Genomic DNA, 27,263 nt, shown 5'->3' with positions numbered 1-27,263 from the left:
TTTCCATTCTATTTGTTGTTCACAAAAAGCGGTATCACTATTATATTTATGTATAAATGCCACAAGATGGCACCAATGTGTTTTTTGTTGCTCTCAGGTGACTTAGCCCTACTAAATTAGTAAGCTCCTGCCCCTATTTCAACATGGTAAATATTCACATTTTAATGTACTTTCTATTTAATAAGCACACTTTCAAAATCCGCATAATACAAGACAAACTCATTTAAATTTACGGCGGAAGAATTAAAATAGTCGCCCCGGCTGGCCACCAATTCAGGGTGTCCCAAGTCAGCTGGGATAGGCCCCAGCACCCCTCAAAGCCTTGATTGGATAATTAAAGAATGAAAAGAACCACATGTGGCTCTGGAGCCACAGTTTGCAGGCATGTATATATTACTGTATTTGCTACAGTCGGTAAGTAAGTGTCAGTGAATGTGTTAACATTGTTATAACCATTTAGGCAAATGTAAACTGTGATTTTTTGTTGATGTTACTCGCCCAGTTAAATGTTTTTATTAGTTTTAAATGACTAGAATTGTAGGTACAAGTGTAAGTCGCCATGGGTCAACGTTGTTGTGGTACCTTCTGCTCTTTATAGCAACTCTTACGTAACACTGACGCCTATTGGTCTCCCGTCAAAATTCCAAATTTAATCCTCCCACGAGATTGGCTCACACAAGTGAAGGGCGGGCCAAGAGGCAGGGCTTCACCAAGCCATCCGCGTCGTCCATCACGGCATAGATGGTCGCGCAGCCAACTGGGAACTCGCAGGAATACACGCTTTTCTCCTCTTTTTTTCGCCCTTTTCTTCATATTTCATGGTCGGGAACGCAGGAAATGAATGAACACCGGAGTTTACATTCAGGCCGTGTCAGGAATGAGTGTCCGCCGAGGGGCGTCTCTCGCTGCTGCCCTTCCCGCCGCTTTCTCTCCAGCGAGCGGCTCCAGCGGGTCGAGGCCGCCGGAGGAGCTCCGCTGGCGGGCTAAGCCTCTTGCAGCATCCCGCCGACCCCTCCGGAGCCGACCTAACATGGACCTTCGACTCCTTTGGTCGCCCATTTCCCGTTTTCTTCAAAACTAACAGGTACGCCGTCGCTGTCATTGCACGTTTTCAGCCAAATAACATAGTTTATCCGTTTTATTTTAGGGCGAATAAAAAGACAAAACGTGCTTTTTCAATGTGTGTCTCGAACACATCAACGTGACGAGAGAGTGATACGTTGACGTGCACGAAAAAAAATGGAGAAATGTCAGCTTCCCCTCTTTGAATAAGGACAAAAATATCAGCATCACTACAAAGCAACGCCGTGCAAGGTTAAACGTGACGTAAATGTCACTCATTGAGAGGAGTGTGCTTGCATGCTTATTCGGAAATCATTGACAGGTGACATCACGCGTCTCTTATTTATGCTAATGCAAAATATCCCACATTGGGGGGGCTTCACTTTTCACTCCATCCTTAAAACAAGAGTTGTGGCCCAAAAATGTGTGATTTGACTTTTCCCTGCATTCCACGGGCAGCTGTTCCTAATATTTTGCTCCTTTTAGTTCTCCAAGTGAGGTCACTGCAACCCAAAGCAAACGGCTGTCAATATGATGCGATACACTGAAAAGCATAATGAATATATTGCCAAGTTAGTACTTCTGTGCTTGTGTCTACTGTACATCACAATGGAGTTCATCATCATTTTTCTCCACGAAGTCTTTGAATGTAATCCATTCTTGTTTAGATTCCCACCTTAACCGGACATGAAGAAGGAGGACGGGGTGGATAAGGATTTTGCTTTTCTTTTTTCCACTTTTACCACCACCCGAGCCCCATGCGGCCCCCCAAGGACTCGTCTCACCTCCGTATTTTGACGTAAAAATGATGGCGGCGCGTGGAAGCGAGGAGCGTCCACTCCGACATGTACCGTGCCAGGTAGGACTATTCCAAATTGTCTTTTGATGTGGTCACAAATGTTTAAAAAAGATACAACAAACGAGAATATATTGATATTACATTTCTCCTTAAACGAACGCACATTCGTCCAACATTACATTAAAAACCCCTTTTTACTGTTATTTAAAATACTATTGACTAAAATGTTAAGTCTTAATTATTTTAAAATGGAATAGAATGTTTATTTAACCCCATGGCGCAAATTCATATGCTGCCGCAGTATAGACGAAATTTAGCTAACATATATTAGCATACACAAACTGTTATGAAATAAATACAGGAAAAAGCTAAATAAAACAGTACACAACACATTAAATTACATCTATATAACAATATCATTTTTTTAAGTAATGAATGCATGTTTACTTGTCATGTTCTTAATGAGTCATCAATTGTTGTAAATAGTTTATTTATTAGTTGTGCATCAGCGTTTACAGTATGACTCGTCTCCTTGCGGAGGATAAAGAATTCATGATGGAGAGGGGTGGGGGGTGATAGTACTCAAACATTGTGTCAGGTTCAAAAATGTAAAAAAGTGTCTATTTTCCAAGCTACTCTCGGCTCACTTCTCATCGTCAATAGCAACCCTTGATTTAAGTGTCATCCATGTGCGCTTAATCACGCTAACAATCCCCGCATTCTCACCCAAGACGGAATGCGGGCGTGCGACGCGTCCGGGTTGAGCGGGTTCATCCCTTCCCCTCCGTGACAACTGTTTAAGAGCAAAAAAAGCGCAGCACAAAGAGACGTTTATGCTCCCGCGGCTAATCTGCCTTTTTATAGGAAGACTCTCCGACTCGAAGCGCGCGCCCCGATCGGGTCGCTTACGTCACCGCAATCATCATCGTCGTCGTTCGTGTTTTGGATTATCGTCAGAAAACGGCATCGGGCGCGTGCATGCGTGCGTGCGAGCTCGCTAATCCGCTTAAGAGGGCAGGGCGATATGGCCTCAAAAAATAAAATGGTGGATTTGACACAGCTACAGAAAAAAAAAAACGGGAAGTGAACGTTTGGTTTGCGATTTGGCGACCGTGTTAGCGCGTTAGCATCGCCGTTTTGAAGTTGATTTGTAGTGTTGGCCAAGACTTTTTTTAAAGACCCAGACCTTAAAAACCCATATAAAGTCAGTCATTGGCCGCCATTGACGGCACTAGGACCGTTCGCAACCTGTTAATCTTGAGTTATTTCTGATATAAATGAACCCAGCTAACTATTTTAACTGTGCATTAACTTGTAGCCTGTTTGTGAGTGAATATACGTTCATATTTTGTTATTAAAACCGTTGATGTTAATGTTATTATTCTCACAAGACCAAGTGCAATTAAAATTGACCCGCCCTACTTTTTACGCTATAATTTTTCAAATGCTAGCTGCCAGCCTTCGCCATTTCACGTGATTTGGACACGGATTGCCGTCAATGGCACTTTGACCCCGAGCGCTATGACATCATCTTGTTTACGCCCACGCACACAAACTTTTCATGCTTGACTGAACGCCCCGGTGGGGATAAAGCCCCCCTCGCCTTCCCCGTCCCGTCTCATTAATGAGGAAGGGGCGTCGTCTCGAAGCAAGCCCCTCCCCCCCTTTTGAATACGCACAGCGACCGCCGCCCAAGCCGTGAAAACACAGCTGCCCCCTGTCACGCAGAGAAACCCCCCCACGTGCACCACGTCTGTTTTGGACGCACGACCTCGATTATCACATTATTATTTACATTCCGCGTTGTTATTTTTAAGGCTCCGCCCACAATCCAATTTTGGACATTCAATTGTAGTATTAGTGTTGCGATGGCCAATAAATAATGATATGTAATTGAATTAAATGATTCATTTTAGGGAACAAGTTATTATTTAAATCAATTTAAAAAGCTAAGTGTAATACAAAAATAACAAATCATTCTAAATAAAAAGAAACATTTAATAAATGCATTAAAAGTTCAACAAATTTGCAATGAATTGGGAAAAAGAAATACATATAAAGACATATATTCCAATAAATTTGACCTGTGTTTATTTTGCGATCATTTTGAGAATTATTTTTTGTTTTATACATCTCTTTTGTCTTCACATATCTTAACTCTTTGGCTGCCATTGACGGCAATAGACCCCCCCAATCACTTGAAATGGCACAAATATTTCCTTCTTTTACTAACTACCATAACACATATTCTGGGATCTGGGCTTGCAATAAATACGCTAAGCTAATGCTAACTTTTAAGTCAATGTCCGCTGTCCCTCAAATGGCTAAACATTGATTTTTAAAGTAGTCTGACCAGAAATAAGCACGTTAGCATGTGCTAAAATGTCCCGAGACCGCCTGTCATGTCCCGCTTTGCCCCGAAAGTCAAGTGGGTTGCCGGGCAACCCGACGGCGTCACGGCGAGAACGAGCTCACCTCCCGTCAAGCGTCGCCTTCCCCGCTCACGCCGGCGTTTCTGCTCTGATCTTTCCGTCTAAATTTAGCTCCGACAGCCCGATAACCTCATTCGCTCGTCCTTTTTCTCCGTCTCCTATTTTCTATCATCACGCTATTTTTAGACGGCGGTGAAGCAATGTGTAGACGGGCACATTTTTGTATTTTCGTCATGTTTTGGTTAGCAACTTGACATTTTCTACTCACGGCAGACATTTTGAGCTTGAACTGAAATTCCATCACAACTAGGAAAATACATTTAATTTTTCCTTTTATGTATTAATCTTGCTTTTTTAACTATAAATATTGTATTTTTAAAGGTATTTACGTGAAAAGAGGGGGAGTTAGTTTTAATAATGTTTTAGTTTTTAGATTTAAAATAAAATTGTATAAAAGCTAGCATGAAACATGAAGTTGATACACAAAATATGTTGCTAGCCTGACTTTTGTCCACGTGCGGGTTTGTTGATCGCTGATTTATGTAACTGACCTCAGCCGCTACATATGTTTTGGAATCCCTGTAATTTAAAGAAGAAAGCGCTTTTTGTCGTGTGTAAGTCACTGAAAAAAATCTCTGTGATCACGAGCTAAATGCTAAGTAAGACAGGATTAGCATTCATAGCGTGTGAAGACGATTCCGCAGAGGTCAGTCTGAAGTTAGCGTTTGTTGTTTTGGACGGACTGGCCTGCAACGCCAGATCCATAATTCGCATTTGATTGGATTCTATTGAGTGTGTCGTTGGCCTGGGCTGTTGCGTTTGTCCTTTTTCACGTGCGGGATAGCGATTGGTGCAGACGTGGGAGGGGCCCACGGTTGCATATTTAAGGTTAGGGACTTAAAACAGTTCGAAACGTATTCCAAGATCTTCATTTTTTTGGTCTTCTTGTTTATGCAGGCAAGCGGAAACTGCCGTTTCCAGTGTCGTTCCCGAGATAAGCTCTTCCGATTGCCCCTGAAACTGTTTAGTCAACGTGGGTGATTATCTCGAGACGGAAATTTGGATCAGACTGAAATTCCGTCGTAGAGATACGCGGAAATACACGGAAGGGGAGAATTACAGTCCTCTGTCGGTTTTCGATCCAAGTTATGTACATCTGATTTTTTTTGGTCATCGTGTGCTCGAAGCTCTCTTAAAACAATAACATCTAAAAGCTAGCTTCGGGCTAGATCGCGACCGCTAATCGGTGGCAGCGCCTGACACTAGCGCTTCCGGGCGAATCGGCAAATCGCAACCATCTGGGTGTCGCGGCACCCCCGAGGGAGGTGAAGGGGAACGTAAACAAGACAGGCGACTGTTTATCGAGTGCCAGTCTTTCTGAAAATGAGCTTCCGGGATCTTCTTCCAGCGTCCCGCGGTGGGGAAGTCACTTGATGTTGGTTTACGTTCTAGAATTGACCTCGCGGCGGCCGGGGGGCGGCGGCATCCTGTCTCCAGACTCTCAAGAGATTCTACAGGCAGAGATGATTCTTTTTTTTTTTAAACACAGTATTTCAATCCTAGATTTTTGTCAAAATGTATTCAAAAATAAGATAGCATTCCATTACTATATTGCAATTGTACAAAAAGCTAACTAAAGTCGCATTGTTTTGGTTCCCATGCCGTTGCTAATCACGGCGGCTAGCCTGCATGCTAACCATCTAAACCAGGGGTGTCAGACTCGGGTTGGTTCGCGGGCCGCTTTAACGTCAACTTGATTTCACGTGGGCCGGACCATTTTAGATATAATATTTAGATTTTTTTTTAAATTATAAATGGATTAAAAGAACTGGATTAAAAGCCCTGAATATTCCGTTTTTTATAGATCTAAAACAATGTTTATTTTAGCTTTTTTAATATATATTTTTAGATTTTACAAAATGATTTTTGAACTAAAAACAGAGAAAAATTGATTAAAAAATGACAATTATTGATTTGGCCCCCGGGCCGCCACTTTGACACACGTGATCTAAACACTGGTCTATTTCACAGCAGTTTAGCCCCCAAAACATCCAATTTGTTAGCCGCACGTTATTTTTAACTTGGTCCAAACAAAATAGTCTACTTACTCTGGCTTTTTAGCTGCCAGAAAAAACATTTTTTGAGCTTTTTGCCGTTTATTTTACAAAGAAAGGGACTACAGGTTGTTGTATGACGTGGCTTCCGGGAGGGAGGAGGTTAAAAGCCCCCCTCAGGTGAACTCCTGCATTGCGGCCGCGTTGGTCGGCGAGCGGGGCGCTGCGACACAGCTGCGGAGACGAGCTAGCGCTCGTGCTTTCTCGCCAACGTAACCATGGCGACGCCTCTCCCTCATTAACCCGGCGACTTTTTCTCTTCGGGGCAATCGCCTCGAACCGTCCCTTCGCATCATTAGCGTACGCTAATTGACGCGGAGGGCTCGCAGATGGGCACGGATACGTCTACGTCGCCCCCGTGTGTCGGCGTGGCCCGGGCCAAGCTGAAAGTCAGTGAAATCCAGAGCAAAGATGTCACAGCTCAATGTTCTGGATTGCATGGTGAACAGGAATTGGAGTCTGGTCTGCGATCTTTACTGCGCCTGGAGCGATCAGGTGCGTCGCAACCGGGGGGCTTCCGGGAACGGCATCCCCCCCCAGACGCGCTACGTATAAATAGCCGGCATTCATCGCGTGGAAGTGGAAACTGTGGCGTGCTTAGCGTGCTTGGCGTGCCGGCCTCGCGGTGTCCCCCCTCTCGTTGCCTCGTGCTGTCTCCGGGGGATTGGACGCCATTTGGGGTGGCAGGTTTTGAAAGTGTCCAAAGTTGTGGAATTTCCGAAAGATCAGATCTTCCGTTTGCATTTTTTTGGCTCATCATTTTAACTGACTATTCATTTCGAAACGCAATGTCGTGTGCTAGCTAAAACCCAAACGTGAGTCATAGTTCGCTTTCTGTTTGGATAACTTTATTCATCGCGTATTCGGGAAATTTCGTTGTCACAGTAGCAAGAGGGTGAGAATACAGACACAGAAAGAGACATTTTAGACATAAATAGATAGGCAATAAGTAAGTTAATAAATAAATACATGAATAAATATATGAATAAATAAGCGCGTGTTGGTGAAATATATATATTGTATGTATATATGTATATATATATATATACACATATACATATACACACGTGTACATACACACACACATATATATATATATATACATATAAGCACATATATACATACATACACATATATAAGCACATATATACATACATACACATATATAAGCACATATATACATACATACACATAGATGTACATGCATGTATACGGTAGGTCTTAACACTTGTCTTTTTGATTCCTTTGCTAGAAAGAGCTATTGATAAAAAGGAAAGTATTAGCAAATGAGATCACCTGGAGCTTTATTTTTGTACGTGTTGCAGGTAAATGCCGCTAGGAAAATGGATTTTTTTGACGATTGGATTACTGGATTTATGAAGTTTATGAATATGCGGAATATTACTGTAGTAAGTCTAGCATAAAGTAAGCCTTCAATCGGGCCGTCACATACAGTGCTCTTTGTATGGTCCGTCTCAAGGCTCACCAGTCATCTCATCTGCCCCGTTTAGGTCTTTTGACCGGACGCTCGTACAGCCGGCTCATTGTGGAAGCTTTTTTTTGGCGTCGTTGTTTTCAAAGGCCGGCCGTGCCGCTCTCCGGCCCGCCCTAATTCAGTTTCGGAGAAATCCTTGGGCTCGTCTTTGTGAGGGGGGCCTCGTGAAATATTTAGCGGCCGACACCCGGTCGGATGGTGGCCCGCAGAAATACCACGGTGTTGCTTACTTACATACTCGTCTGTGATAGCAAAAACTCTTGTTGAATTGGTCCGAACTTTTGGCAAAGTTGACAAGGTGGATTTTAGCCACACTAGCGATTATGTTACCCTACCGTGACTGCTAGCATAATGTTTTCTGTCGCAATGTGGCGTAGTACAACACATACTATCTTGAGCATTCACTTTGTTATGGCGTCTTTATCTTATTTTTGCATTATACTGACATCAGATTTTGAAAAAAAAAATCAGCCCCAAGCGCCCCTACTTAAAAATCCCATTTTTTTCAAACGATCAGATTAAGGAAATCCCTAAACCACCCATTTCCATGTGGATTATTATGCCATTTCCACGTGGGTAAATAATACTTGCCCCCATGCCCCTCCCCTTGCCCCCACTTTGGCGCGATGAGTGGAAACACGACCCCGGGGGCCATAACCAGGCGCAGGTTCTGCCGGCATGACCTCACTCCTGTCAAAACCCTCAAAGAGTCCCCAGGATAAATAATTCATATGCAAAGAGACCAATTACGAAATCGTCCATAAAGGGGCGGGCCCCGGGGGACTCCGATTGGCGCACCTGCTCTAAAGCTCCCTTTGTCCATCCACCTCTGAACCCCCAAGTGACGGTGGGGCGCTTTGCTCGCCCCAATGTGGGATTTCTCACCCAGGAATCGCCAAACCCGTATTTTCGCCATCCCCGTCCCTGCGTCTGCGCCTTTTCTCTCCTTCCATTGTGGGGAAAGCATTCCAGGCCATTCCAGGCCGTCGGCCCGCACAATCGCCCCGAGCATTAGCATATGAAAGCCAACCGCTACCAAAGTAGCGTCGTAAAACTTTCAACACACTCTGGAGTAGACTGAAGAAGGTTCGCGAGCTACCGACTAGCGCATGTGGTGGATAGTTATCTTGTGTCTTGACCGGAAAGCCCCGTTAGCCTTGTTTTTGAGCGCATTCTTGCTAATGTCATTGCTAATGGAGAATCCAATTTTAAAGGAGATTTTCATTATGGAATGAATGTACGATCGGTCCTCGTTCAAATGCTAAGCATGCTATGATATGCAATAAGTCAATTCATAGCAGTGTGTGTGTATGTGTGTGTGTTCCAATGTTATTGATTGCTTATGAGTTCCTATCACGAATATTTATTGGTCATAAATACCATAAAACTACAGTTGAGACGTACAAAACAAAAATAACACGTATATTAAATGTTGTACGGCGTTAGCTTTGCTACTTCGAGACAACGTATAGTTTTACTTTAACCTGCTAATAACCAATTGCCATTTTTCACAGCCAAAAGTTGACACTTTACGCCAAAAATAACTCACTGGTTTGCAATAGATGGGAAAATGTTCAAAAACATGCGTGAAGAAAATAGTTTTATGGAGTGTAAAGCTTATAGTTGTTAGCTTAGCTTCTTTGTTAACTAACATTATTGCATTTGAATGGCTGGTTGTTAAAAATATCTTATCACTACATTGGTAAATAAATTGGCTCTTTTTTGTTTGGACAATTTTACGGCGTATCGGCAGTCATTTATCAGATAATATTTGGTCAAATTATGCTAAAATGTGTTATCGCCACAGGCCTCCGACGTCTAAGTCAACGTCGCCCAGTCGTGAGCAGAATGCTGATTCACTTGGTACCGTCACCGTCGTCCCATCCCCCCGGTGCGTAATCCCCCCCCCGACATATGTGGGCCGGCTTCGGGGGGGTAAACAGGCGCGGCTTTGCTTAATCGCGGAGAAAAATACCCCGTCGATACCGCGGACGGTTTTCGTTTTGGCGCTAAGGGAGAACGGAGGGTGGCGTCCCACTGGTGCAATGCGGGCGTGCTGGGGGAGGGGGAGGAGCTAGGACGGGGTCAAATCTCCAAGTTCGGGGGGCCACCAGTCTAGGATGTCTTCGTAGTATTGAAAATAAATGACTGAATATTTGACTCATTTAGTATGGAATATTTTCTGCGCTTTTGATATGAACTGGAAAATCTTACCGTAGTAACAGTACTGTTTGTTTGTTTTCACGGCGTCCGAGCTAGTAGAAAGCGGGGCCATTTTGGGGAAAACATTTTGGACATTTTCACAATATTTGGCCGAGGCGTCGCCCGGTTTTGGAAGACGACTGAGACGACGGCGACCACACCCGGAACCAGATGGAAAGCATGAGAATCCCTCATCTTTTCCTTCTGAGCTCCTCGACATAAGGATCTCCTTCTGGTGGTCTCCCTCCTCCTTTTGTTGGGAGGACCAAGGGGCGTGTCCTCCGTCCATCCGTCCCTCCGTTCTATCTCGCCGCAATGGACGCTCTTCTCTTGGCGCGCAATCGACGCCAGACTTTTTTAGGAAGCACCGCCGCAGCCAGCGAGAAACAGATGGATGTCATTTGAAAATGGCCGGAGTACAATAACGTAGCCGTTGGCTATTTCTATACCTACAAACTAATCCACCAGTCGGACATCTAGCGCCGTCGATGGCGGGGAACGACTTGGCGAGGAAAATATCTTCCGTTACTACCAAAAGTCCAACTCAAAGAAAACATACACGCTTCGTAAACGTTGCCAGGGAGTTTAGACGGAGTTGGCTTATAGGGATTTTGTTGTGGTAGCTGAGTGAGCTAGCGGTTAGCGCGTCTGACCACAGTTTTGGGGTTTGGCGGGGGATTGGCTGCTTCATTTTCAACCTGCATTTGTTGGATTTTTTGTTTGTTTCAGTGGTACAAATGGTAGAAAAAAAGCCGAAATTGACGGTTGCGTGAGGACCCCCCGGCCTGTCGCGTCTAGTAAACGTCTAGTAACTGGTAACCGCGCCCGCCGTCTTTTGGTTTTTCTCCCAGTCAGCTCGTTATTCAATCAGGCAGTAAAATTGTACCGTACGGCAGTAAAGATTCTGCGCGTCAGCGCCCGTTGGAATCGCCGTCCCGTTTGGCGGACGATGCCGCTCGGCGGGATTCGCTCGTAAAGTCGGGAGTGGAAATCTGAAGGAATCTTTGTAAACAGCGGGTGTCAAAGTGGCGGGCTGGGGGACAGATACGGCCCCCCAAAGTCAATCTTGTGTGTGGACTTTATGTTATAGGCGCAAATTCTAATGGAGATTATGGCTGTATACTATGTGTATATGTATTTTTAGTTGTTTTTTTAAGTGTTGACTTAATATTTTGGTATTGGCAGATCCACAAAATCAGGTGACTCGAATTAGTCGATGTGTAATATATGTCTATGTCGTAATGGCGTTGTGAAGTAGTTTGAAATCATGTTCTGATCCACTAGTCTCCAGTCTTTTATTCTTAGCTGACTTGTATCCAAGAGTGAGCAGGCCAGGCAGCTAAGTGCTACGCGTTAGCGCCCGAGCGGGACTATTCCGGCCGGGCCTTTCCGCAATCCCCGCATTCCATCGCGCGTATCTCGCCGCCGCTTTCAATCCGAGGGGTCACGAGGCTCTCCAGATGGGCCCGGGCTTCCAGGAGGTGGGGGGCTTCCAATCCTCAAACCGCACCTCCTCCTTCCCTCCCTCGTCAACTTCCCTCGCTTCGCTTCGAAACCTAACGAGCTGCCGCTTTTCAAAAGGGCGCCGTGTGCTTTTCGGACAGCCGCGGAACAGGACGTGATGAAAAAATACATAAATGAGTTCTCCAGTTCTCCAGACCCGCCCCCTCTCTCTCCTCTGTCGATCTGTCCTTGGACTGATTGAACTTCTTAGGTTAGCTGAGCTAATTAGCCCCGTTCATCCCAATTTGTCAGTGTCATTACACCATTTAATCACGACCTTTGACCCTGTGACACTTATGTAAGACCCAGTGCGTACTTGGACCACTTTAACTTGAAAAAGCTCAACGGCGAGACGTTTTAAGGGCGGGAAACCGTTTGACGATGATGTAACCCCAAACTCAATTGGGAGGGACGTTTATAGCCCCGTAAGAAAAATGTTCCCCGCTAGCTTCCCGAGCCCAAAACGCACGCCGCGGGTAACCGAGCGAAGATGAATGGAGGGCTTCCACCTGCCGTTAAATCCCAGCTCCCGCGCGTGTAACCTTTCACCTTTGACCCCGAAAGCTAATTCGCCGTTTGCGCGGTTGTCGAAAGCATCTACTCGCTCCGTGGCTAGAAGATTAGCAGCAGATTTAACACGTAACGGCTCGCTCTCGCTAGTTGGCCCTGCCGACGACCCCTGACGTCAGGCCCCTCCCCCTCTCCCGGGGAAGGGACCGCGGTCAATGGCGTCGCGGAGCCATCTGTCGCTCAATCTGGACGCTCCCCCGTCAGACCGTTGGGCTTCCGTTTATCCAACGCGCCGGCTAACGTCAGATCGGTTGAATTTGCTAACAAACAAATGGTTTCTAAACCAGTTTTTTCTCAAGAAATGCGCTCGAAAATGTCAAAATCTTGCGTAAGCGAGTCTCGCTTAATGCGGGTGAATGCGTGACTAAATGTGACCGTGGCTGTTGGGATTCTTCTTTGATTAAATTAGAGGATATTCAAGTAAGAAAAGATGAGTGTTTGTTTGTGGTCCAGAAGGACAAAGTGAAAAGTTCAAGTGATTGTTTTATTAGGAAATACTCAATGGTGTTACTGTTTTAAAAAAATACGGATTTTGGGCGCTTTTCCTCACGTGGCAGACGCAGCCGGGTCGCTAAAAGCACTGACGTTAGCTAGCGCTCGGCTCAAAGACGCCATTCTTTTAGCCGGGGCTAATACAGGACATCACTGTTGGCTCACACCTGCCCCTCCCTGAATAAATAAATCCAACGAGCTGCCTAAAATGACGAGGAATTGACTATTTCAGTCTTTACAAAAAAAACTAGCAAAAAAAAATTAAGCAATGTTTATTTTAGGCAATTTATAGGGGAAAAAAACAAATATTGAAAGTCTTCAGCAATTTTAGCTCGCCATTTTAACTCACTTTGAAACGCAACATCCCGTTTAAAATGAGTTTTGCATTTTGCACATTGTCAGAACATTCCCTTATTTTGAAATTGAAGTAACATGCTCACTTCCTTTTCCCCTTTTCGAGCAGCATAGCTAACTTGATTTTCTGTTTGTGTTTTGATTTCTTTGCATGATTAAACGATGGAAAACTATTTGAAAAGCATGAGATTAATCATATTAAGCTTTATTTTTGCACACGTCACTGGTAAATAAATGCTTGTCAGTTATTGTAATTTATTGATTCATTGTAAAACTTGACACGGAAAGCCGAGCATTGGCTGGGAAAGAGTTAAACGGCACGCCTATGTTGTGACATTTCCCAAAGTGGACCCGAACGCCCCAATGTTTACATGACGTTGGTAACAGAAATGCGGGTAAGCGGCCCACTCGCAGCTGTCCGCTCGGCGTTCGGCTGCGGTCGAAAATGTTCTTTGGACAAGTCCCCCTCGGCCAAAAATCTGTCCCGCCTCCTCAAACTGACAACTTGCAGGCAAGGTGGTCCAAATTTGCCATCCCTGGAAACATTTTGCCGTTTTTTTTTAACGGGGGCTGCTGCGACTTTTAACGTCATCCCGGCTCGCCGTCGTCGTACGCTCGGCCTCGAAATGATTTGCGACGGTTATGTCACGCGTGTTTCGTGCCAAGTGCAGACCAGGGGATTGGGAACCGCACCCTTGGATGGATTAGGCGGGGGGAATTATTATTATAAGTCAATTCAGGATAGCTTTTTTAGGGCGGAATAAAAAACAATCGGATTTTTTTTTGGTTGTTGTTAAAACTGGTCTCAATGACTGCTTTGTCACTTGAATGTAAATGAAAGGCTATCATGCAAAAATGTCCAGAAAATGAATGTTTTTCCTCCTTTCTGATTTGGCTAAAGGCAGCACGGTGGTTAGGACGTTCGTTTTCAGATGGAGGGTTCCATCCCAGGTTTAGTCCTTCCTTCCATGTTCTCCATATTGCTTCTTTTCTAAAGGCCGACGTGGGCTCAAGGGAGGCTTTCAGACTTCCAAAGTTTACATTCAGGATGGACTGTTAGCGTACATGTAGCGCCTCCTCGTCTTGAATGGAGTTTTTGTCCGCCGACGTTTCCAGACGTGGGCGGCGGCGGTTAGGGTGAATCTTGCTGTTATTGACTTATTTCGCATCAGGAGGTCCCACTGGGATCGAACCCTCGACCCCAGAACGTTGAGGCCGACGTGCTAACCGAGCATTGTGAAGATTTCCAGACAAGCAGACAACCCACAGCCGCGGAACGTTTTCCTTTTGGAGAGAGTGGCGAGCGGCGTCCCGTTACCGCGGCGCGCTCAATATAGCGCCAGTTACTATCCCATGTGGAAAAGACACGAATAGAAACTCACAGCAGATTTTTAAGAAGGGAATTTGGAAAAAATAGCACACCGCGTCGCAACGTCAACGTGGAATTCGTGTCCAGATAATATTAAATAGAAAGCAAAAAAAAAAACACAGTCCCAACATGGCCTTTTGCGGCTGGTCCGCGAACCTATTCCCAGTGATCAACGAGGTCTTACTGCATTTGAAAGCTATTCATTGCAATGGGGCGCTAGGTCGCTAGCTCACGCATACTCGGGGCGTTGTCGCTCTCCCGCCCGAGTGGCCGGCGAAGGAATGCGGCAGATAAGTCCCTCGCTCATCAGGCAAAGACGGAGAGCCCCGCCCCACCCCGCGAAGCCCCCCGAAGCCCCCCGACAGGCGCTCTAACCAGAGCCACATGTGCGAAAACAAAGAGGCGGGCCTTATTATTTTGCCACATATTGTTTTCTCCCCGTGCGAGTGCGGTCAACAAACAATTGGCCCCGCGGTTTTTAATCCAAATAATACTCCAGTTAAACTGTATAAAAGCCCATGAGTACCCATTTTATTTTGTTGCTATATTTCAATTTTTAGTCATTTACTTCAACCTGTAATTAGAAGTTGTTGTAATTTATTTCAACATTTCATGTCATACTCATTTATTTTAACATAAAATTTGAAGTTATACTCATTTTATTTGAATATTGACAGTATTCAATATTTCCTCTGATGTTCCTTCCAATTTTAGTCCAAGGCCAAGGACGGGTCCTCTTTGGCGACGTCGCCCGGCCCAGAAGAGGAGCCCTTCTCCTGGCCCGGCCCAAAGACGCTGCGCCTCCGCCGGACCTCTCAAGGCTTCGGCTTCACCCTGCGCCACTTCATCGTCTACCCGCCCGAGTCGGCCGTGCACAACTCTATCAAGGTAACCCGCGCCGCTTCTACGTCAAGATGTCATCGCGGTATGGTTGCACCTAAATTATTTTCCACCGAAAAATAGTATTCATTCCTTTTCCGTACCGCTTCTCCTCTCAAGGGTCGCGTCGAGGGGTGCTGTAGCCTATCCGAATCGAGTCGGTGGCCAGCCAATCGCAGGGCACAAGGAAACAAACAACCAATAGCAAGGAACAAGGTAGCATACAATTAGCCTAGCCTTCATGTTTTGGGGATGTGGGAGGAAACCAGAGTACATGGACAAAAAAACACATGCAAACTCCATAAAGTGAATACACACCTGGGATCAAACCCGCGACCCCAGAACCGCGAGGCTGACACCCTAACCACTTATCCACTGTGCTGCTCGAATTTTTTTTTCTTCTAAAAAAAGTACACCTTCTTCTTAAAATTAAAGAAAAGAAAAGAAAAAGAGTATTGAACAGCAATGTAGACTACTAACATTATTAACATAGTCAACATTTAAGAATTGACACAAATAAGACTTTTTTTGGTATACAAATTGTCCAGAAGAGGACACGCCAAGCCTTCGACTGGCCGATCGCCAGTCGTCCTCTGGACGGCATCCACCGTCGCCAATCTCCCTTTTTTTCACTAATCTGAGCTCCAATGATGTGCGCCGACTCCCGCGGGGCGAGCGGGTTAAGGTTTTTACTCGAAAAATAGGCCAGCGCTTTTAACAGGAAGGCTTTTGGATCGCATCGGTTGCCAGGTACAACCACCATAAAAAAATACTAACAACTTGATTTCAATTCACGGTGATTGGACATTTTAGGAGTTCAAAAAAACAAGTGTACGAGACTAAATACTCATTTTTCTGTTTTCTTCTGTAGGATGAAGAGAAGGGCAGTCGAGGTAAGCGCAAACTTTTTTTTTTATAAAAAAGGAAACGTCTTCTGATGACAAAACATGAGAAATTTAGATTTGAAAAAGTTGGCTTAAGAAATGACGTACATATTTGCGAGGGAATAAAAAGCCGCTTCATCCCCGCTCATGTGGTTGCTCGCCAGAAAAGAGCGGTCGCAAATGGCCGACAGAGGGTTGTTGAACGCTTTTTAAAAAAAAATCATCCAAAAAACGGACTTTAACTTTTTACTTTTTGTTGTCTCCCGCTCAAAATGGAACAAATGTTGTTTTCCAGACGACGGCGTTGGCTATTTGGCATTCCACACTTTCCTGTCCTCGTTGGAAAAACATTTAGTGGGCGTTCCGCGTGTGTTTTTTCTCGCCGTTTGTGTGTTTTGCAGCGCCGTCAACTTCGCTTTTTCCATTTTGGGGGTTGGGGGGGGCGTACAAATAGAGGTTTTAGCGCTACATCGCCGGACGCTAGCTAGAAAGCTCCATTTGTTTACGTTCTGACTTCCGCCTCATTTGACAGATTAATCTAACCATGAATGGCCTAATTATTCCAAAAATGAACTCATTGACAACCGTTGATCATGTTTCACTTTGACTGACATCTTTAGGAATTATGGATGAATTGTAAAATGCAAAGTTTTCGCTGTTGTTTAACAAAATATTGATTGACAGCCTCAAAATGAGCCCACTTAGTTTATTAATGTCTTAATTATAACATCTTAGATGAACACTTAAGTCCAATCATGTTCATTTCCATGTTTGTCACTCATTAATGGCACTGAATGAGTTAACAAAGTTTCACAAAAACATTGTTAAACACCATTTTTTTTCCTCAGGAATTTAAGATTAGTGTGCTCCGCATTTAACCCAAGAAAATTTGTGGAATCCAATTTGGAAACACACACACACACACACACACACATGCCTGCACAACGGGGGGGGGGGGTGTCTACTCTCACACAAGGTTAGCCAATCAAAAAGAAGATTGCGCCAGGAGTTGGAATGTGGAAAAAAAAAAATAGAAATTACATATGAAATCCCCTCAGAAGAGGAAAAGTGCCTGGGATTCGCTGCCCTCTTGTGGACACAAGTTGTATAACGTCACCAAATGCGATGGAATATAGCGATCTGATATAATATTAGATGAGGCAATTTTTGCTTAACTGCTAGACGCAAAATACAAAGATAATCTGCATGGTGTGCATTTTTATAATATTGGGGGAAAATGATGGAATATTTGACACCGTTTGTTGTTTTTTAGGGAGGCAGCGAAGTCGCCTGGAGCCCATGGACACCATTTTTGTCAAGCAAGTCAAGGACGGCGGCCCTGCGCACGGAGCTGGACTCTGTACAGGTATTGCTTTTTAATTTCAAATATGGGGCGTGGCTTTTTGTTTTTAATTTCACTGACAAGTGGCCAATCGGCACGCGCAGGCGATCGCATCGTGAAGGTGAACAGCGAGAGCATCATCGGCAAGACGTACTCGCAGGTGATCGCTTTGATCCAGAACAGGTGAGCGGCCGCCATTTTGTCCACGTCCTGCCCGTGATTTTAACGGCTTTTTGGGGGGTGCTTTTCTCAGTAATGCTTCGCTGGAACTCTGCGTGATGCCCAAGGATGAGGACATTCTGCAACTGGTAACCACCTTTTTTTTCTGAGTGGGTGTATTTCTCGGACGTCGATTAATAACTGGCCGGCGTAAATGAATGGCGCCGTCCCATTTGGACATCAAACCTCAATTGTGGCAGTTTTTCCCTTTGTAATATTTCTGAAGCTTCCTTTTTTTCCATTTCTCTGTCAACTTGTTTTGGCTTGCTTTTTTTCCCTCTTTCGCTGCCGACTGCAGTTTTCCAGGGACATCACGGCTCTGGTAAGATTAGAAATTGCAGCGCTAACTCACGACTAACTTTGTTTTTAACAGCAATGAAGATTGTTGACATGTCATCTGAGACAAAAGTCAGGGAAAATTTGGAAAAACATAGCATTTATGATGTGTAGTGCCATTTAAAAAGGCTCAAGTCAAAAATAAAATGGCGGAACTTTGCGATTTTGCTTTGTGACCTTTGCTTTGTCTACTCTGGTCTCGCAGGCGTATTCTCAGGACGCGTACCTCAAAGGCAACGCGGCGTACAGCGGCAACGCCCACGACATCCCCCAACCTCCGCCCATTTGCTACCCCCGGATCGAGACCAAGGCGGCGGATCCCGGCGAGGGCGACGCCCCCCGAGAGCCGGCTCCCACGGAGAAGGTCCACCGAGTGGAAATCCCGCTTTCTATCCGCAAGGACACCTCGCCGGCTCGGGCCAAGACCGAAGACAAGCGATACCGTTCCCCCGCGGAAACGGGCCCCCCACAGACCCAGGCCAGACCCCCCGCCTCGTCGCCGTCGCGCCGCCCTCCCCCGGGCACCCGAGCCGGCCCGAAGCGCCCCGAAGACTTCCCGTCCCCCAAAGCCGAGCAGCCGTCGCCCCACCAGAACATCGACTGGAAGAACTACACCACCTACAAGGACTACATCGACGCCAAACGTCTCCACGCGTACGGCTGCCGCACCATCCAAGAGCGCCTGGACAGCTTGCGCGCCGCCGCCGCCGCCGACTCGGGCTCTGCCTACGCCCGGCGGCGGGCCCCCTCGCCGTGCGGCGCCCAGAGAGGCCCGGCGGCCTCGCAGGTCAGGTGGAGGAGCGTATCCACCGATCGGGGGGTCAACGGCGGAAGCCGCGCGCCCCCCTTACGGAGCGCCTCGCAAGAGAGGCTGGGCGGCTCGGAGCGCTCCGAGAACTGGCCGCGCAGCGCCTCCCAAGACGCGCTGGGCGTCTCCGCCGGGGTCGGGGCGCCCCCGCCCGACCTCCCGAGCCGGCCGGAGGAGGAGGAGCGCCTTCTGCTGTGCCAAGGCGAGGAGGCCAGAGCCAGCCGGCAGGGATCGGGCCACAGGGCGGCCCCTCACCTCAGGCGGGACGCCGACAGACAAGCCAACTCCCCCCTCGCCGACGGCACGTGCGGCAAACCTCCGTGGAGGGGGGACGGCGACGTCCCGCGGCCCTCGCGACTGCCCGTCAAGAATGCCGCCCCGGAGCCCCGAGCCGCCGCCGCCAAAGCCGCAGACCAAAGAAGCCACGGCGCGGGAAACCACGCGGGCTACACGTCGCCCCCGCGCTCGGACCTCAGGACCCGCGCCGACAGTCTGAAAATGGAGAGCCGGAACGAAGTCGGCCCGGTCGGCAGGTCGTCCTCCTGCTCGGGCGCCCCTTGTAAGATATCTTCGCAGCGACTGGTGACGAGCGGCGCCGTGGCTAACGGCGCCGTGGTGCAAAAGCCAAAGTCCTCGGTACGCGCCCGGCCCCCGTCCTGCATTTTCTCGGTTTGCGACAAGCGAGGAACGTCTCCGCCCTTGGTGAAGGCGGGTTCCGCCGACGCGGTGGCGTGTTGGAGCGACGGCCGCGGAATGGCGCACCTCCGGCGGCCGGGAGGCCCTCGCCACAAGTGCACCTCCGAACACCTGCGCGACTCCCTGGACTCCATCCCCTTCATAGGTAAGTTCAAGTGCTGTGTTTTCAAACTTTTTCTCCTCACTCATCGGATACATTTGTGCGCTTGCTAACACTTATGACAACTTTATGACAAGCGCTAGAGATTAACGGAGCATCACGTCTGACCCCCCCTCTAGATGAACCTTCCAGTCCCAGCACGGACCTGGACGTCATCCACATTCCGGCCTCGGCCGTCATCTCGGCCACGCCCCTCATCACCACCGTCCCTCCCAGCCCGACCGCCACGTCGCCCCTGATGCGCCGACATATGTCCCACGATCACGGTACGGTATTCACCTGACCTGCACGTATTTCCATCAAAAACAAATCTCCAATTATTTTAGAATATTCATACAGGACGGCAGTTTCAAATCTGCTCATTGAAAAAATTGTAATCAATTGGTCAATTGGAATTTTATTTTAGTCCTTATTATTTCATAACTTGACGGAGCTTAACTTTTAGACTCCCATCAAAGTCACTAGACGTCCAATCCATTTTAACTGGGTTCCGGCCAAAATAGATTGGACGTCGATAGCTGTCAGATGTTTAATATCAATAGTTCACTATCCATAATAACACATATTTGCTCATGTTTGGAATGGATGACCTTTGCCCTCACCCACAACAGAATCCCTCCGGCTCACCGTCATCGAGTCGGATTCCGGCGGCAAAACGGAGCGCTCCCTGTCCTACGACGAAGGCTTGGACACCTACCGGGAAGATGGCGGAGGGTGAGCTCGGCCGCCGACCTCGCCGCCAAACACCCAAATGTTTGCCACACACATTGTTTTTTTTTTCCGTTGGTCCAGGAGATCTTTGACGGCCGGGTTCAAAGGCCTCCGAAAGGTGAGCGCGGCGCGCCAACGCTTCCGGCGAGCGCGCGCTGACTTTTTCCGCGGACGACAGGCGACGGCGGACAGGTCGTCGGACGATTCTGGATCCAGGCGGGACTCGTCGTCCGACGTCTTTTGCGACGCCGCTCGGGAGGGTCTTCTCCATTTCAAGCAGCTCAATACGGACAAGGGAAAGGTGCGTGGGGAGAGCTCCGGCCCGCGGGGGCGCCGGCGCCACGGCCGACCGAGTCAAGTCTGGGTTCTCCCGCAGCGGGCGGGCGGAGGAACGCGAGCGTGGAAGCCCGTGTACGGCGTCCTACGAGGTCACTACCTGTGCCTGTACAAGGACAAGAAGGACGGGCGGTCGCACGCCAACTGCCGGACGTCGGACGAGCCGCTGGCCGTGGGCGTGCGGGCCTGCCTGGTGGACATCTCCTACAGCGACACCAAGCGCAAGAACGTGCTGCGCCTCACCACCTGCGACCGCGAGTACCTGCTGCAGGCCGAGGACCGCGAGGACATGCTGGCCTGGATACGCGTCATCCAGGAGAGCGCCAGGCTGGACGAGGAGGTGGGACCGGCGCCAGCTTACGGCCATTTTTGTTTTTGAAAAACGTGGCTAAGGCTTTCTTCTTCTTCTTTTCAGAACGCGGCATTTACCAGCCACGACCTCATCAGCCAGAAGATCCGGGAGTACAACACCTTGATGAGGTAAGGGGAGAAAAGACGGGAGGGGGTTTAGTGGCAAAGCCAGCCTCCCCATACAAATGCTTTGTCTCTCCCGTATCAGCCCGACGGGCGGCAAGACGGAGCCCTCGCCGCGGTCGTCTCGCCAGTCGCTCAGCATCCGCCATACGCTGCTGGGGGGCTCCAAAACGCCCAGTCCCAACTCGCCCAGGGCGGTGGAAGACGCCAGCCCGCCCAAGGACAAGGGCACGTGGAGAAAGGGCATCCCCAACCTGATGAGGAAACCCTTCGAGAGGAGGTCCGCGCACGGGGTCACCTTCGGAGTGCGGCTGGACGACTGCCCCCCCGCTCGGGGTAACAAGGTACGCCGGAAAAAAGCCCTCGCCGATGGTGGATTATTCGAATTGAATGAAAGGTGTTGAATTGGGTGGCGCGGTGAGGTAGTGGTTAGCCAGTGGGCCTTGCAGTTTTGGGCTCGCGGGTTCGATTCCCCGGCTTGTTTACATGTTCCCATGAGAAATGTTGGTAAAATGCGTGGTTGTGTGGCGCAGTTTGTGCCACTGATCGTGGAGGTGTGCTGCCAGCTGGTGGAAGAGCGAGGCCTGGAGTACACGGGCATCTACCGGGTGCCTGGGAACAACGCCGCCATCTCCAGCATGCAGGACGAGCTCAACAACAAGGGCGTCAACGACATCGACGTCCAGGACGACGTGCGTCCCCCGGCCTCCCGCCCGACCGACCGCCGCGAGCTCTCCGTCAATTTACCGCCCTTTTGTCCGGCAGAAATGGCGGGATCTCAACGTGATCAGCAGCCTGCTCAAGTCCTTCTTCCGGAAGCTCCCCGAGCCGCTCTTCACCAACGGTGCGTTGCGCCCGTCTTCCCCGAGGGGGCGTCGCTCATTTCAATTTGCCCCGCCCTTCCCCCCGCAGATGGCTACGCCGACTTCATCCAGGCCAACCGGATAGAAGACCCAGTGGAAAGGCTGAAATCGCTGAAGACGCTGGTGGGTGCCGGGCTCCCGTTGGCCCCGCCCCCCACGCCGCCATCTTCACCGTCTTCATTCCGCTCCAATTTCAGCTGGGCCAACTGCCCGATCACCACTACCAGACCCTCAAGTTCCTCTCGGCTCACCTGAAAACCGTCGCCGGCCAATCGGAAAAGAACAAGGCAAGCTTTAGCATTTTTTCTCCTATTGACAATCGCAATCTTTTCAATACATAATTTTTTTTCTTCATTTTTTCCCAGATGGAACCGAGGAACCTGGCCATCGTGTTCGGTCCCACCTTGGTGCGCACCACCGAGGACAACATGACCCACATGGTGACCCACATGCCCGACCAGTACAAGATCGTGGAGACCCTCATTCAGAACGTGAGTCCCTTCCCTCTAGTGGAAAGCCAAAAAAATATGGCTGCTTTTTTAAAAATGCGCTTCTTTTTTTCCGGCGGTCAGTACGACTGGTTCTTCACAGAAGAAGGAAACTGCGATCCCGTGGTGAGGAAACGCTCAAATCAAAGCACACCTTTGCTTTTGTAAATATGTTAGCTAGCTAGCTCAGTTAAAGTAGCCGCGAAAGGTCAGGTTATGGCACATGTGTCAAAGTGGCGGCCCAGGGGCAAAATCTGGCCCGCCGCATCATTTTGTGTGGCCCGGGAAAGTAAATGATGAGTGTCGACTTTCTGTTTTAGGATCAAATTAAAATGAAGAGTATAGATGTATATTACATTTCCTGATTTTCCCCCTTTTAAATTAATAATTGTCATTTTTTTATCCATTTTTAGTGTTTTTAGTTCAAAAATCGATTTGTAAAATCTAAAAATATATTTTTTTTAAAGCTACAATAAACATTGTTTTAGATCTATAAAAAAATGAATATTCAGGGCTTTTAATCCAGTTCTTTTAATCCATTTATAAAAAAAAGCATCTAAATATTATATCTAAAATGGTCCGGCCCACGTCAAATCAAGTTGACGTTAAAGCGGCCCGCCAACCAACCCGAGTCTGACACCCTTGGGTTAGGGGGTAACAGGGCAGAATGTCATTTCAAAATATATATATATAATACTGCGGGCACTTTCCGTCCAACAGACGCTTTCTCACGACGAGAGCGCCGTGGAGTCGCAGCCGGTCCCCAACATCGACCACCTGCTCACCAACATCGGTCGCACGGGCACGCCGCAGGGCGAAGTATCAGGTAACACCCGCCGCCGTCGTCGCCTTCGCCGCGTTTGTCGTGAAAAGCGCTTTGGATTTATCGCCGTGCGATAAATGACGGCTTTTTTGACCCGCTTGGCGTGCCGTGCCGGCTTGCGTTTAGTTTTTTTTCCTTCTTTCTTTTCTTTTCTTTCCTTTTTTTTGCGTGACTAATGTTGTTTGCAGTGTTCCCAGTCAAGTCAGGCCACCTCTCGATCCCTCTGTCTCCACTAGCGAGGCTCTGTCGGGTGTCCTAAAGGCTTTTCCCGCGCCATTCACACATACTGATCTTGACACAGGCCAAGTGGGCGGAGCCTATCACGCCGCCATGTCACTGATGGACTCTATAATGTCCGTGATGGACAGCTGGAACTGTAGGAAGGAGGAGGATTGTTGCCCGCGGTGTAGCTGCCTAGTCTGCCGGAACCCGCGGTTCCTTTAACAAAAGGGTAACCCTAACCCTTCCCTCCCGCAAAAAAAAACCAAAAAACAAAATAAGAGCGAGCAGCTACACGGTACAGTACGGCGCCCCCCCTCACGGCCCCCCGCGGCGGCTTTCCCGTCAGCATTTGGCCGCCGCGAGTGTCTGAAAAGAGCTTTCTCCGCTGTCTCTCCTCACTGTCTCATAGCCGGCCCCCGGGGGAGGCGGCACGGTACGTGCACCCGCCCGCCGCGACGTCATCCGTACCGCGTGGGGTGCGCAGAGGGGCACGTCGGCCGCGAATTTCAACGTTGGGCGGGCGGGAGACGTCCCCGCGCTTTTCTCACTTTGACCCTTCCACCGTCTCGCGCGGCGTCCCCTCTGTGACCCTCCCCCCCTTTCCGTCATGACATCACTCCTGGCAAGTGCTGCGCGATATGAGAACGCGACGATGTTGGCGAAACGATATCGACGTTCCAAATTTGACAGACTGCAGTGGTCATTTTGGCCCGCAGAGGGCGCCAAATGTGTCCCGATTTATATAAAGTATGTGAGTAATACATCAAATATTTTTAGCCCAAAAATGGACAATTTGATGTAAAAAAAAAAAAACTTTGCACCCAAAAACCCAATTTCTGACCTAAAAGGCCATATTTCTAATTAACACTTTTGACAGTAATGTATTGCATTGTGTCATATCAAAATCGTATAGATTTATTTCCATATCGCACAGCACTACTTGTGACCATCGTCTCGTGTGAGCGCCATCCAATGCAGAAGAGGGATTTACCCATGTTTTTGGAGACGAAATTTGTTCCGTGTCCACCCCGCACAGCGCACGCCTTTTCACGCTTTGACCCAGCAGGGGGCGCATCTGCTCTCACAGCATGTTCTCACCACATTGTGCGCTTTCACCGCTCCATCCGCACACTTGTTCCTCTTCATCTCGTCTCCACCATGTGACCTTCTTCTTCTTCTTTTTCTCTTTCCCCGCAGATTCTCCGACCAGCGACTCGGCCAAGTCAAAGGTGAGTGGACGGCGAGCGCGGGATGTCGTTTCCTCTGCGAAAAATTTGGCAAACAAAATCCCTCGCGGCGCCCGCATGGCTTCTCGCTGCCTCGCTCAGTCCTGACGTGTCACGTCGAAATGTTAATCATTCTCTCTTTGTTTTTGTGACGCTTCCCAGGAGAAGGTAGGAAAAGGGAAGGGAGGGACATAGCACGGATTGCATGGGTGCTCATACTATTTTGCTCTACTTTTTGAGCTTTAACGATATTTGGCCTTTATTTAAACCCTCTCAACTGGCCTGTTTGCCCCAATTTTATCCGAGCCACCGTGTGGTCAAAACCCGAAAGTGCAGGTATTTCCGTATATCGCTTGACCTTTATTAAGCCACGACGGAATGACTTTGCGTTGAAGCGAGTATGCCCAAACTTAATGTTAACGGACAAAAAATCCATCCCTTTTTGAATATTGAAAAGAGCCCCAAATAACGATGCAAAAATTGAACGCTGGCGACTTTGTTGGCAGGTTTCGGGCAAGGACCCCTGCGGGCGAGAGCTCCTTGTTTCTTCCATTTTTGCCGCCGCTGGTCGCAAAAGAAAGAAGTCCAAGGAGAAAGTGCAACCCAGCAGCTCTGACGACGACCTGGACGCCCTTTGTCCCGACGAGGAGACCCCCGGGCGGAGGGAAAACGGCGCCCGGTCCGCGACCGCCAGCGACGCCCAGCCGTCCTCGGGCAAAGCCCGAGCAGGCGAGGCGGACGTCAGCTCCGTGGCCTCCGACTACTCCGCCGCCTCGTCCGTCACCTTCCCGACGGGCGGCGGCGAGGAGGCGGACGACGAGCGCAGCGAGCGGCGGCCCGCCGAGACCGACAGCGAGAGCGACTTCCCGGTGTTCGGCGCCCGCCTCTTCCCCGCCCGCCAGACGGCGGAGCGCGACGCCCCACCGCGTCGCCGCTCGCCGCGAAGCAAGACGGACAGCGAGTCGTCGGCCGAGGCGGCCGGCGGGGAGCGGCGGGCCGAGGCCTCGGCGCGCCTGGCCCGGGTCCTGGAGGTGATGAAAAAGGGGCGGTCCACCGGCAGCCTCAGCTCGTCTTCCCGCAGCGAATCGGAGCGCTCGGAGCCGGCCGCCTGGCGCCTGAAGATCGGCGAGCGCCTCAAGTTCCGCCTGCGCTCCTCCTCCGACGACGCCCTCCCGCCCGAGGGCCGGCGGCGCAACAACGTGCGGCGGCGCCACACGGTGGGCGGCCAGCGCGACTTCGCCCAGCTGGCCGCCGTCCACGACTGGCGGGAGCGGGAAGGCGCCGAGCGGACGGCCGAATCGCGGCGGCGGCGCGCCTCTCGGGACTTTGACATCCGCGATTGGCTGGGCCTTGGCCCCTCCCCCTCGCCCTCGCCCCCCAAGGCCGTCCCCGAGGACGGCGGGGACGCGGCGCCGGCCAACGGCAGAAGCAAAGCGGCGCCGGGGGACGACGCGCACCCTCACAAACTGTCGGGGGCGCAAGTGGTGCGCTCACGCTTCTACCAGTACCTCTGACCCCGCCCCCTCAGCCAGGACGAATGTGGCGATATCGTACGAATGTGCTCTCTCAGCTGCAGAGTACACTAGTTCTTGTTTTTTTATGTTTTAAATTTGTTTTTTACAAACTTTACGTGTGCAGCTGCCAGACTCCCACACGCCCATTTTTTTTGGTTTATTTTTTTTTATTTTTTTTAAATTAAGAAGAATGTACGAGCATCCTCTATTTAACAGACACCACTTTTGTGTCTCCAACAATGCACAAGATTTCTCAGCGAGTTGAAAACTAACAATTTGGGAATTGACACACACACACGCCAACTCATCGACGTGGCATTTTTATCAAATATTGTCTATGTGAAAATAATTCCTACTTAGACCAGATGCTCCAGTGGTTTATTCCCAATCTCAATGGATTGGCCGTATTCATTCGTTATGCAAAAAAAAAAAGCTCTATTTTTCCGTCCAAGTACTTTAGTCCACTTTTTTGTCCGTTTTTACAGCGACGACAGCAAGAGATTTACAAATATATTACAATTTTATCAAATAAAATGAAATGTACTGGAAGCCTTCCACATAAGTATGTAATACTTGGTGTAAGATCCTTTTTTTAAACAAAGAGAGAGAATCCTAATTTGTCCACGTCTTGTCCCATTTGATGTCAACCTATGTTTTTGTCATCTAAAAAGGAAAAGTGCCTCTTTTTGACCCTTTTCTTACTGTTTGTATGAATTTTAAGATTCTTACATCATTCTCTCCATTATTGTTTCTCATGTATAAAAAAAAGGCGCTCGCCTGCACACACGCGAGCGCAACCTTTTCCTCTCCCCGAAGAACACTGGAAATAAATCATCTTTATAATTTTTCGATGAGTGCTCTCTGTCATCCAATTGTAAGGTCAATCGCCG

The 27,263-nt window shown here is 48.6% G+C and overlaps 1 protein-coding gene across 4 annotated transcripts; it reads left to right on the top strand.

The window, feature by feature from the left end:
* Nucleotides 1-482: 482 nt before the first annotated feature.
* On the top strand, nt 483-27,222 carry LOC144091604 (rho GTPase-activating protein 21-B-like). 4 transcript variants are annotated; one of them, XM_077624085.1, is made up of 27 exons: nt 485-1,084; nt 1,148-1,384; nt 1,549-1,634; nt 1,731-1,921; nt 15,107-15,280; nt 16,143-16,164; nt 17,429-17,521; nt 17,602-17,680; nt 17,751-17,805; nt 18,015-18,038; nt 18,258-19,701; nt 19,836-19,982; nt 20,328-20,430; nt 20,509-20,545; nt 20,606-20,728; nt 20,804-21,103; nt 21,179-21,243; nt 21,323-21,581; nt 21,771-21,929; nt 22,003-22,081; nt 22,150-22,223; nt 22,298-22,387; nt 22,466-22,591; nt 22,673-22,714; nt 23,309-23,414; nt 24,831-24,862; nt 25,366-27,222. In XM_077624085.1, the coding sequence occupies exons 4-27, from the start codon at nt 1,868-1,870 to the stop codon at nt 26,371-26,373; spliced, it is 4,695 nt and encodes a 1,564-aa protein (XP_077480211.1). In that variant the 5' UTR covers nt 485-1,084; nt 1,148-1,384; nt 1,549-1,634; nt 1,731-1,867; the 3' UTR covers nt 26,374-27,222. The 4 variants fall into 4 exon arrangements, 3 of the variants coding, with proteins under 3 accessions (XP_077480212.1, XP_077480211.1, XP_077480210.1); XM_077624084.1 differs by lacking the exons at nt 1,148-1,384; nt 1,549-1,634; XR_013305772.1 differs by lacking the exons at nt 1,148-1,384; nt 1,549-1,634; nt 25,366-27,222 and adding an exon at nt 23,713-24,066 and having other exon boundaries at nt 488-1,084; nt 24,831-24,981.
* The last annotated feature ends 41 nt before the right edge of the window (nt 27,223-27,263 follow it).

Source organism: Stigmatopora argus, chromosome 17 (assembly GCF_051989625.1).
Source record: "Stigmatopora argus isolate UIUO_Sarg chromosome 17, RoL_Sarg_1.0, whole genome shotgun sequence".
NCBI classification, from domain to species: Eukaryota; Metazoa; Chordata; class Actinopteri; order Syngnathiformes; family Syngnathidae; genus Stigmatopora; species Stigmatopora argus.
The sequence above is the reverse complement of the archived record's forward strand: the minus strand, read 5'-3'. Positions and strand labels throughout refer to the sequence as shown.